The sequence below is a fragment of the Globicephala melas genome, chromosome X, assembly GCF_963455315.2.
Source record: "Globicephala melas chromosome X, mGloMel1.2, whole genome shotgun sequence".
Classification (NCBI taxonomy): Eukaryota; Metazoa; Chordata; class Mammalia; order Artiodactyla; family Delphinidae; genus Globicephala; species Globicephala melas.
This window is the reverse complement of record NC_083335.1, coordinates 16806983-16818596: the sequence shown is the minus strand read 5'-3', so window position 1 is coordinate 16818596 and position 11614 is coordinate 16806983. Positions and strand designations below refer to the sequence as shown.

Below are 11614 nucleotides of genomic sequence, written 5' to 3'. Positions count from 1 at the left end.
TCTCTCGGGCCCAGGGGCGGTTCATACTTGAGGGGGGTGGGTGTGTGTGGGGGTCTTCCAAGGTCAAGGCCCCAGGGCCCGGCCCAGTTTTCTGCTTCTCTTCAGAAGAACTGTGCAGGTCTGGGGCCCGGCCCTGGCCCGAAATCCGGGGGCTACAAAGGCATGGCATTTGCAGGAAAATCAGCCCCGTTGACGATCCCCAGTCTCTGAGGTCTCCAGTGAGCTCGGACCGCCCGGGGCGTTGATGCGGGGTGAGAATAGCTAAGCGGGCCCTGCGCAGTGCCGCCCGCCCCTCCGGGCGCCCGCGGCCTCGTGCGTCAGCTGCGCGGGCGGGGGCCGGGGGGAGGGGGGCGCCGCAAGGTGAGGGCCCCGCGCTGCCTTAAGACGCCGCGCGCCCCCGCCGCCGCTCAGAGCTCGCAGCGCGCCGCGCCGGCCGGACGGGCGGGCACGGGCGCCCCGCTCTCGCTGCTCCAGCCGCCCGGTGCCAGCTCGCGGCCGCCGGCGCCTCGAGAGGCCGCCCGGTCGAGCGCGCCGAGTCCCGAGGGACAGGCACGCAGCTCCCGCGGCGCGACGCCTTCGGCAGCAACAGGTAAGCGGCCCGGCTCCGCTCCCCGCGCCGCGGCCCCTGCGCCCCGCCCGGCCCCGCGCTCCGGCGCCCGGGACGCCCTGTCCGCCGCCACCCGACGGCGCCTGCGCTGCCCCGCACGGAGGCCCCCGGCGCAGCCCCTTCTCGCCTCCCCTCGGCCGGCCCCTCGCCCTCGCGTTTTCCCTCGCACTTTCCCTCGCGCCCACTCCCCCCCCATCTTCTCGATGTTTCCTCGTTCTTTCTCACATTTTCTGCTTCCCATCCTCTCTTTTCTTATCCTCTCTTTGATGATTTTTCTGTCTCCGTCTCTCCCTGTCTCTCATTCTCTTTCTGTCTCTCTGTCTCATTGGCTCATTCATTGACTCTAGGTCTCTTTTCTCTGGCATTTTCTCTGTTTCTCTGTGTGGCTGTCATTCTGTCTCTTATCTCTTTCTGTCTCTCTGTGTCTCTCGTTTTTTTCTCTCATTCTCTTTCTCTCTGTGCCTCTCAATCTCTTGCGCTCTCTCTCCCCACAACCCCTGCCTCCTCCCCCGCTCTCCCCGAGCTCACCCGTCCCTACACCCGCCGCCGCCGATGCCGGGTGGGCTTGGGAATGCAGGGAGGATCCCGAATGGCGCGGGGGGGGGGGCGGTCGCAGTAGGCATCCTCCCTGCCTCCAGCCGCGGCTGCGCTGCTGAGAAACTGGGAGGTTTATCCGCCACAGCCCGCGGTGGCCAAGGTGGCAGCTGGTTTCCATGGTAAAATAAAGTCGACAGAGAGATAGAGATCAGAGACAGTGATCCAGCCAGAGAAAAACCGAGGTGAGGGATCGTCGGAGAAAAATGGAGAGAGACAGAGATGCACACACACTCAAACACACAAGGGAAGTGTTTAGCGAGAGCCCCCGGGAGAGAGTGAGAGACAGAGAAACCGACTCCCTTTAAGTGCACGCGCTGGAGAGAGTCTGAGCAACGCAGAGACAGAGATAATCAGGAGAGACAAGGAGTAGATTTTCAGAGACCCACTTAGAGACACAGACCGCGATAAAGAGAGAACTTAACGCATGGGGAGACAGAAGCCGCAGGGGGGAGACAGGGAAAGACACAGAGGGGAGAGGATCTGAGAAAGACAGAGCAAGAGCAACCAGAGACGGGAGACACGGAGAGAGAGAATCCGAGGGAGACATGGTAACAGGAGAGTTGGAGAGACATGGAGACGGTCAGAGACACATTCAGCGAGTGATATTGAACAGGTGCACTGGGGACCCACAGAGATTGTCAGGGAAATAGACTGTGAGAGAGAAATGGAGAGACGAGACAGCAACAGGGGAAGACGCAGAAGCGCACGCACTAGCGAGCGACAGAGACAGTGAGAGGCAGGGATACAGAGACGAGAGCGCATCAGAAAGAGACGGAGGGAGAGACAGGGACAAGACTGGGAGAAAGACGACGAGAGACAGAGACACGCACACACAGCTAAAGAGAAAGTGCGCTGGCGAAAGAGACTCAGAGAGAAACTGAGACGGAGAAGCCGACCGAGAGTGGGAGGGCGAGACGGGATCAACAGAAAGGAAGGTGAGAGGAGAACGACAGACTGGCAGAGACAGACAGGCAGTGCGCACGTGCTAGCGAGGAATTGAGAAATAGGGACAGGCCACAGAGTGAGAGACAGGGGTGAGAGAGTCAGAGAAAACCGGTGAGATACACACACACACACACACACACACACACAACACACGAGGTACAGGAAAAGTGCGCTAGTGAGAGACACTGGAGAGAAAGAGACAAATCGACACATGTAAACAGGCAGGGACGGAGCGCGCGCGCATGTGCTAGCAGGAGAGCTAGCGGAGAGATCTGCGGAGAGACCTCCAGAGAGACCCAAACTTCGAGACCCCCAGATAGTGTGGGAGACGCGTAGAGAACGCGCGCGCGCGCGCCAGCGGAACACAGGGGTGGGGGTCGGGGGGACTCGGAGACCCCCAGAGGGAGAGGCAGAGAGACCCAGAGTAAGAGAAGGATTCATAGAAACTGCCCGAACGCGGACTGGAGCCGCGCGAGGGCCCCGGGGCCGGGGTCCTGCAGCGCCGCTGCCCGGCGCGGAAGCGCCCCTCTTCCTCCCCGGCAGGGGGACTAACCCAGCCCCGCGTGTTTCTTTCGTCCCCAGCCTAGGCGGTGAGTGTGGTCCGTGCGCCCCTTCGCCGCCCGCCGGTGCCCGCTCCGCGCCTGCACCTGCCTCCCGCCCGCCCCCGCCGCCGCCATGGCGTCCACCTGCACCAACAGCACGCGCGAAAACAACAGCAGCCACACGTGCGTGCCCCTCTCCAAAATGCCCATCAGCCTGGCGCACGGCATCATCCGCTCGAGCGTCCTGCTCATCTTCCTCACCGCCTCCTTCGTGGGCAACATAGTGCTGGCGCTTGTGCTGCAGCGCAAGCCGCAGCTGCTGCAGGTGACCAACCGCTTCATCTTTAACCTCCTCGTCACTGACCTGCTGCAGATTTCACTCGTGGCCCCCTGGGTGGTGGCCACCTCCGTGCCCTTTTTCTGGCCCCTCAACAGCCACTTCTGTACCGCCCTGGTTAGCCTCACTCACCTGTTCGCCTTTGCCAGCGTCAACACCATCGTCGTGGTGTCGGTGGATCGCTACCTGTCCATCATCCACCCTCTCTCCTACCCGGCCAAGATGACCCCGCGCCGGGGTTACATGCTCCTCTACGGCACCTGGATCGTGGCCATCCTGCAGAGCACACCCCCACTCTATGGCTGGGGCCAGGCTGCCTTTGATGAGCGCAATGCCCTCTGCTCCATGATCTGGGGGGCCAGCCCCAGCTACACCATTCTCAGCGTCGTGTCCTTCGTCATCATCCCGCTGATCGTCATGATTGCCTGCTACTCTGTGGTGTTCGGTGCAGCCCGCCGGCAGCACGCTCTGCTCTACAACGTCAAGAGCCACAGCTTGGAGGTGCGAGCCAAGGACCACGTGGAGAATGAGGACGAAGAGGGAGACAAAAAGGTTGAGTTCCAGGGTGAGAGCGAGTTCCACTGCCAGGATGAAGGTGAGGTCAAGGCCAAGGAGGGCAGTGTGGAAGCCAAGGATGGCAGCAGGAAGGCCAAAGAAGGGAGCGTGGAGACCGGTGAGGGGAGCGTGGAGGCCAAGGGCAGCGAGGAGGTCAGAGAAAGCAGCTTGGTGGCCGGCGAAGGCAGCACCAAAATTCAGAGCAGCAAGAAGGCAGACAAGGGCCGCCTAGAGGTCACCCAGTGCAACATTGACTTGGGTGAAGATGACATGGAGTTTGGTGAGGATGACATCCATTTCAGCGAGGATGACATTGAGGCGGTGAACATCACAGAGAGTCTCCCAGTCAGTCATCGAAACAGCACCAGCGACCCCCCTCTGCCCAGGTGCTACCAGTGCAAAGCTGCTAAAGTGATCTTCCTCATCATCTTCTCCTACGTGCTGTCCCTGGGGCCCTACTGCTTTCTAGCGGTTCTGGCCGTGTGGGTGGATGTCCAAACCAAGGTACCCCAGTGGGTGATCACCATAATTATCTGGCTTTTCTTCCTGCAGTGCTGCATCCACCCCTACATCTATGGCTACATGCACAAGACCATCAAGAAGGAGATCCAGGATATGCTGAAGAAGTTCTTCTGCAAGGAGAAGCCCCCCAAAGAAGACAGCCACCCAGACCTGCCCGGAACCGAAGCCGGCACCGAGGGTGGAACTGAAGGCAAGATCATCCCTTCTCATGATTCTGCCACTTCGCCTTGAAGTTGGTTCTAAGGTAAACCTGGAACTGTCCACAGAACACACGAGCAGCTTTCTCTTAAATGGACCGTCCACAATCGCATTAATGCCAACCCATACCATTCCAGGCAAAGGTTCTGCACACACCCTCTCGCAGCAAGGTAGATAAATATATGGAAGAGGTAGGAACTGGGGTCTTCCCTTAAAAATGTGCCCCTGAAAGAATGGACTTGAGGATTCTGACTGAAATTCCCCCCCCAAAAAAGTTATTAGGCTCTAAATTTCTTAAAGCAACAAGGGCTATCCATTTTGGACCCGTGCCTGGTATTCTGTCTGTCTCCCCAGAGCTACCATGTGTCAACTTTTGCTCTGGGGGAAAAGGAAGATGATACTGGTGAACTTAAGGACTTCTGAGTTCATGGGCAAGGGCTACAGCCCATGTTCAAGGGAAAGAAAAGCAATGGAACAAGTCATTCATGGAGCCCAGGAAGCATGACCTGACTGACTGATCAACATATGAGACAAATTCTAGACTGAAGGGCCCCCAGAATCTGGTGCAAAGGCTACTACGGAATCTAAGGGCACTGTGTAGTTAAAAACCAAGAAGGTTTCTAGATCCTCTAAAGGGATCCTGAAAAGTGGAAGAGGATAATAGGGCATGTTTGAAATGGAAAGCTAAGTCCAAGGGAGAAGATAGAGAAATCACACACATCCGTGGGGTTAAACAGTTGACTTTTTTCTATAAAATCCTGGGTTTGTGCATGGATGGGCTGAGACCAAAATTGTCTCATGCGAGTGGAAAATTGTCATGTGACACTATTTTCTGTCTCCTATTTGAATAATAGTGGGACAGAAATCATGCCACCAGTTTCCAATTTTCCCTTTTGTGATCAAATTGAGATGCTCATAAGAATCCTCCAGATCTCCTCTGCCAGTCACTTGTGTGTTTGCTTTTCCAAATAGGCCTTTTTGGTCTATTTGGAAACAGTATTTCCGGGGAAAGCAGTATTTCCAGGAAAAAAAAAAAAAGAAATTCAACTAGGCGTGGCCAGAGTCCTACAAAACTCACGCTGCCAATCAAGAGTGATGTGCCCACTAGAAATCTCTTTTTTGTGTCCATGAGATCATAGACAAGACATATGATCTCCTCATGGGGTGAAAGTAAGGCAGGATAAACGTTTTCCTTCCTCCAGGCACACCCATGCATCTTTTCCACCTGTGGCTCTCTCTAAAGCCTTTAAGCTCTCCGCAGATGTGGGAGAGAAGTATAGTCAGAAATGACAGAATGGTTTCTCAATACCTGGCAAGCATCTGACCTATTCCAGACAATCGTAAATCAAAGCGTTCAGGTCAGACTTATCCTAATTATTGCTGTTGAAATATATCACTTTGGGAAAATCTTTACAATATCTAAATTATCCCTAGGGTCAATACAGAGGAAGAGTTTTCAAATCCCGAAATCACTTTGGGTGGGAATATACTTGTTTATTTCTGAGGGCACAGACCATATCGATATCGCCAAATGACACGGAACCAAAAAATGGTCAAAACGGTATTTTTGATCCACCTGAAGATCAAATTAAAGCAACTCTATGGTCAGTCATGTGTTCGAGCAGAAATCCAATGTTAATATGGGTGGAGGGAGAGGAAGGAGTATTTGATTGAAAAAAACGGTTAATCCGGTGGTTGTATACAAAGATGGCCATATTCAGAGTTTAGTCTCATTCTTCTGGGATGACCATGTCTGTATTAGAACTCAAATTTCGTTCATTTAAAAGCCAAGCTCACTTATATTTTATCTCTTCCTCCTGACAGATTCCAACATGAGCATCTCAAGGGGGAGAGGTAAACGGCAGTGTATTGGGGCTGTGAATAAGTCTGCATGGGAATTTGGCATTGCCATGTTCAGAAGTTAGGAAAGGAGCAGGGTAGACCCAAATAACATTGAGCTGACCCATCAGTTCGCTATATCCACGAAAATCCTATTGATTTCAACCCCGTTAATTTGGAACTTGTGGTTCAGACAAGACATGGGGGCTGAAGGTTACCTTTGCAAATCATTTATTTTTCTACCAAAGCATATAAAGTGAATTAATAGTCATAAATTTATGATACCAGTTTATTGCCAAACTCTTGTATCGACCTGTCCTCAAAGGATATCTGGGTGAAGAAATGGCCCGTGTGACCAGTCCTTCTATGCGGGGAGGGGTATTGCCTTGAAGATCTTTCATGGTCAAAGGAGTTCGAGGTTGCTATAGCCTGTCCTCTGAGTAGAAATGCTTACCTGGGTAGGAAACAGGATTTCAGACGTAAGTGTCTCCAAATATTTTGTTGAAACTGAACTTCTTGTTTTATTTTTAAAGCTCAGCCCCTTCAAAGTGTATCAGAAAATTGTTTGCCAAAATCCCAAATCAAAGTGGAAGCAGAACCTGTCCGAGTGTGGTAAGTTCGTGTAATGGCACACACGACGTCCTCCAGGGCACCAAGGCTCACCGATTTCCTTTTGCAAGTTCCTCTTTGCCCTATTTTAGTCATCGTTCATTCTCATAACAAATTGGCTTTTTCAAAGGTGAAAACCTTTTGAAAATAGGGAACTGGAAAAGAGGACCTTTGAATTCAGAGCATTCCGCTTTGCTGACATGTCCTTCTTAATGAACAATAGGGCCTCTAGTTAGCTTGGAGATAGCAACTGCCTCAGGTTTTATGCTGTTTTGAATACAACACTATCAACTTAATGAGGTTTTACTGCACACACTGTTTTGTCATTTGGAAATCTGAAAGCACACACGAAAGTCATCATTAGCCTCACAGATCCTCATGTGCAATAGCTTTCCCTAAATGTTTTTTTTTTTCCCTAAATGTTTTTAAAGGAGGTATTCTTTTGCCAAGGCCACTTCATATGCGCAGTAAAAATCCCATTAAAGTCCAGGAGCCAGACGAACCAGACTTTGAAATGATGTGGTTTCCAATTTAATGATTTCCTTAGTTAAGAATAATAGAGCCTCCAGTTTGCCAGGGAGTCGCAGGTGCTTTGACTCACACACCAATTTCAGCGAGCTTGGGGAGGCAGTAATAAGGAGCAAGCCCCTGGCTTCGGTGACTGTGAGGGCCCATCTTCTTACGGCACCACAAATACCAGCTGCCCGGAAGTCCTCTACACTTCCGCCCCACCCCCCACCCCACCCCCCGCCTACCTCCCACCATCATGCCCACTGCCTTCACCTGCCTCACTCCCCCTGCCCCGCTGTGCTGGCCCTTCAGGAACATCCCATGCTTGAAGCTCTGTGTGCTCACTCACCCCTGTTCATCCCTGCCCACCCAGAGCTGACAGGTTCACAGGGACCCAGGGGCCCGTGGCAGCAGGGAAGGACCGAAGTGAGCAATAGGATTAAAGGTATTTTTCTGTCTCCTCCCCAACTCCAATCCAATTTAGAGATGAGGGGATACCTACTTCAAATTCAACAGGTAAGGAAAAGTGCCATTTTATAATAGGAGGAGGTAGGCACCTCATACCAAAAAACACACACTACAACACATCTTTGGGAGCACATTCAACCCTGTAGATACTGTCCAATTATTTCAGCAAAAAAAAGAAAAACACTAAAAAAATGTACCTATAAAATTGTAAGGTGCCTGATATTGCCTTATTTTCTATGTAATTAACCAATTAAGCTAGGTAAAGTTACTTCAAAAGATTTTTTTCATACTACCTGAAGAGTAATATACAAGATTAAACTGGCTTTCTTTCTTAGACTTTGCCAAAATGCTCTTTAAAATGTCTGAAATACACCATTTGGAAGAGAAAAATTATGCCATCATCTGGTAATTTGAATGCTCCAAGATAAAACCCACAGAGGTTGTTGGGATAAAAACAGAGAGTACCAATTTCAACTAGTGGACTGTATTTTTTTCTCATAACTGCCTTCCCCCATATTTTGAGGAAAAAAATCAAAAGAAGTGTTTTCCCCTCATAATGTCTTTTTTATTGTATTCCTCTTTAAGACAAACCCTCGGGCTGTCAGGAGAGGCTTCTCTAAGCAAAATGTCTTTTCCCCCTAGAGCAGACAAAAGATTAAAGGAACAGTTGGCCGTGAGCCAGTTACCAAGATGATAAGAGAAAATCTGGTCTGTCATGGCTTTTAACCCTCTCAGTCCTTATCTGTGTCTCTCTCATTTTCTGTGGGCCAGACAGGTGCTCCTGGCCCCCTCAAAGCCCCTCCAAGCTTAGGCATGAGGAGACAGAAGCAGTGAACCACAAAGAACAGATCATAGCCTAAAAGTCAAAAAGAAGAGAGGCTCTTGTCATAAATTCTTTCCAGTTACTTACAGTCTCTTCCTCTACGGCAAAGGCCCAGCTTGCTTACAGCAGTCCTCTGCTAAAAGCAGCAAGACTGGCTGAAGGAAGAACTAGGGGGCTAAAATCCATAGCTAAAGTTCACTGCCCTTTGGTAAGTAGAATAAGAATCCTCAAGGTAAATGAAGGTCACCAATGGGTGTCAAATGTTCCCATCACTGCCTCTCAAAGCTTGCATATCTCAAAGTATACACACCAAGGGGAAAACACAGTAACTTGTACACTCACAAGAGGTTTGCTATGGCCAAGGATTCGTTACTGGATATCTCTTGTTCTAAAATACAGGCAAAAACAAGATTGGTTTTAGTTTGGTGCTTCAAAGTTGAGTGGATTCCCCCCTCCCTTCATCTGTGCTACAACTTTAATGTTAAAAATTCGGTATTTTTGTCTGTTTCAGTGGTGTATTCCTTTCTGTAGTAATTCTTCTAAATGTAAGCTATTACTGTATATAAAATATGTGTTCTTGGAGATAAGGTGCTAGATATTAGATTTATGTGTCCGTAGATAGTGTCACCCTCAAAATTGGGTAGTACGTACATGTAAAGTTAGTTAATAAAATGCATGCAGAATTCTATTTGTGACCCACACCTTGGTCAGTTTCTGAAGTAGAACATAGTATATTTGTGTGTAAAGTTTTCTTTTTAAAGTGTATACTGCAGGATGTATAAGAGGCTCCAAGGTGGGGTGGCAGGAAGTGGTGCCTTTCATTCCTTAAATCCCTGGTATAATATACGACAGGTGAGAACTTATTCTGGTACAGTTGGTCATTACTGTGACTTAATCGTCTTGGCCAAAGTCCTCGCTGGCAGTTCTCCACAACATGCTTGGCACTGGTACGCCTGTTTTCCATTCATTGTATAGAATGCAGAATCAAAAAAGACAATCCTTTCATCCTTAAAGAGCAAAGGCCCCAGGACAGGCTATTGGAGTCCTGTTAGCAGGATGGAAAGAATGATGTAGTCTCAAGATCCAACCAGTGCCCGACTGTGAACTGGCAGGGTTTGCATCGAGCAGATCTATATTGCCACCATCCCTGCCCTCCCAGAGCAGTACCAAAAACCAGAAAAAGGCTGCTCTGTTTAGTTTTTTTTTTTTCTTTGATCGGTTGCCTGAGAGATAAGAGAGCATAGATGGGTAAATACATAAAGAAGTAGTGGGACTCCTCCGGGGGTCACAGCTAAGATGTTTGAGAATTACAATCGTATAGCAATGGCATTTGCATCAGACAAGAAAAGAGAACTATGAGATGAGTTTATTATATTTTAAGAATAAAAATATTAAAGCTGAAAGCTATATATATTGAATAATTTCTAAAACTGCCTTTAATACCAAATTTTATGTGCTGTTTTTGAGACTGAAAGCAGGAGGAAAATGCATTCAGTCAATAAACAGTTTTCTTTAGTATTTTAAATTTTGAATTTGAATTTTTCCTTTTCCTTATCAAAAAGTATTTGTAATTTAAAAGTGCCTTTTCAAAGGATTGCCAAACGACAATCCTGGGGCCAAGTTCCCACTGGCACAACTTACCTTCAGGTGCACAAAAGGGGTGGACTTAATCCTCCTCCCCCCAGCAAGAAGAGAAACCCCTTCACACCCCAGTCAAATTCACACATCATTACTGTTACACGGGTCAGTAGTCTCAGAGACTCTGCCCAAGGACAAGGTTTCATATATTGGTTGGCTTTAATTGGATCCTTTCTAAAATGGTTACAGTACATGTTCTTGCTGGACAGGAATAACGGACTCCTGCTTGGGGAATACAGAGAGATTGATATTTGTGGTTTAACTAAATATTATTAAGTAATGTTTGTGTTTCTTAAATAGGTGCTGTTAATCTGTCCTTGGTATATTCTTCTTAAATATGCTGAATAAAGTCTAATTTTAATGCGTGTATCTGGTTATTATGCCAAGCTCCATGGAAAACACATAAGAGAGGGAGACACATAACTAGTTCTCTATCCCTTCTCTTTTGCTGGAACAGAGGAAACGGGGGAAACTAATTGTAGTACGCAGCAGAATGAAACAGACGGGCTCCAATGCTTCACATCGCACTATTCCAATACAAGGAATATGCAGTGGGAGGGGGGAGTCATCTTGAGGGGCTTGCTGGAAGAGGGGAATCTGCTGCGTCCTCTGTGAATAAAAAGGATTCCAAAGTGAGGGTGGTCAGGCTTGGAAAACAAACTTATGGTTACCAAAGGGGAAAGGTGGGAGGAGGGATAAATTAGGAGTTTGGGATTAATACGCACTACTATGTATAAAATAGATAACTAATGGGAACCTACGGTAGAGCACAGGGGACTCTACTCAATATTCTGTAATAACCTATACGGGAAAAGAATCTGAAAAAGAATGGATACATGTATATGTATAACTGATTCACTTTGCTGTACTCCTGAAACTAACACAACATTGTTAATCAACTATGCTCTCATACAAAATAACATTTAAAAAAAAACAACAAAGTGGGGATGGGTGGGCAGAGTGGAAAAATGGGGCCAGGCGGTTTGCGGGGCTCCCAAATGCCAGCCTTAGTCTCAAGGCCATGAGGTTTGGGGGGTTGGGCTGAACAGGCTTTATTTTAGGAAGCAGTACTGCCCAGCACCTGGCTCACCCCCACCGGGCTCCTGGCCCTTCCGTCTTGCTACTCATGACCAGGACACCTCCCTCGGCACAATTCAGCCACACCAACACCGTTGTCACCCACCCCCCCACACACACATACACTCTGAGTCCCGACTCACCAGGGTTTACACAACAAGAGGCAGGAGCATGTTCTCTCAAGCCCCAGTTTAAGAAACTGGCGCAGCCTCTAACACCAACCATGACATATGAAAACACCGGGCACAGATGAGATAAGCAAATATGCCTAAAGCTTAAGAGCCCACTAGTTTCTCTCAAGTCGATGTGCTTGACCTACTAGTAGCCCTTCTTCCCATAATCTCATC

At 49.2% G+C, this 11614-nt stretch overlaps 1 protein-coding gene across 1 annotated transcript; it reads left to right on the top strand.

Annotated features, from left to right (window-relative positions):
- The first annotated feature begins 2824 nt into the window (after nt 1–2824).
- Nucleotides 2825–4336, top strand: GPR101 (G protein-coupled receptor 101). The gene has a single exon (XM_030844959.1). The coding sequence runs from the start codon at nt 2825–2827 to the stop codon at nt 4334–4336; it is 1512 nt and encodes a 503-aa protein (XP_030700819.1).
- The last annotated feature ends 7278 nt before the right edge of the window (nt 4337–11614 follow it).

Excerpts from the sequence above, each read along its gene's own strand:
- GPR101 (XM_030844959.1), top strand. The coding sequence starts at position 2,825 with ATGGCGTCCACCTGCACCAACAGCACGCGCGAAAACAACAGCAGCCAC.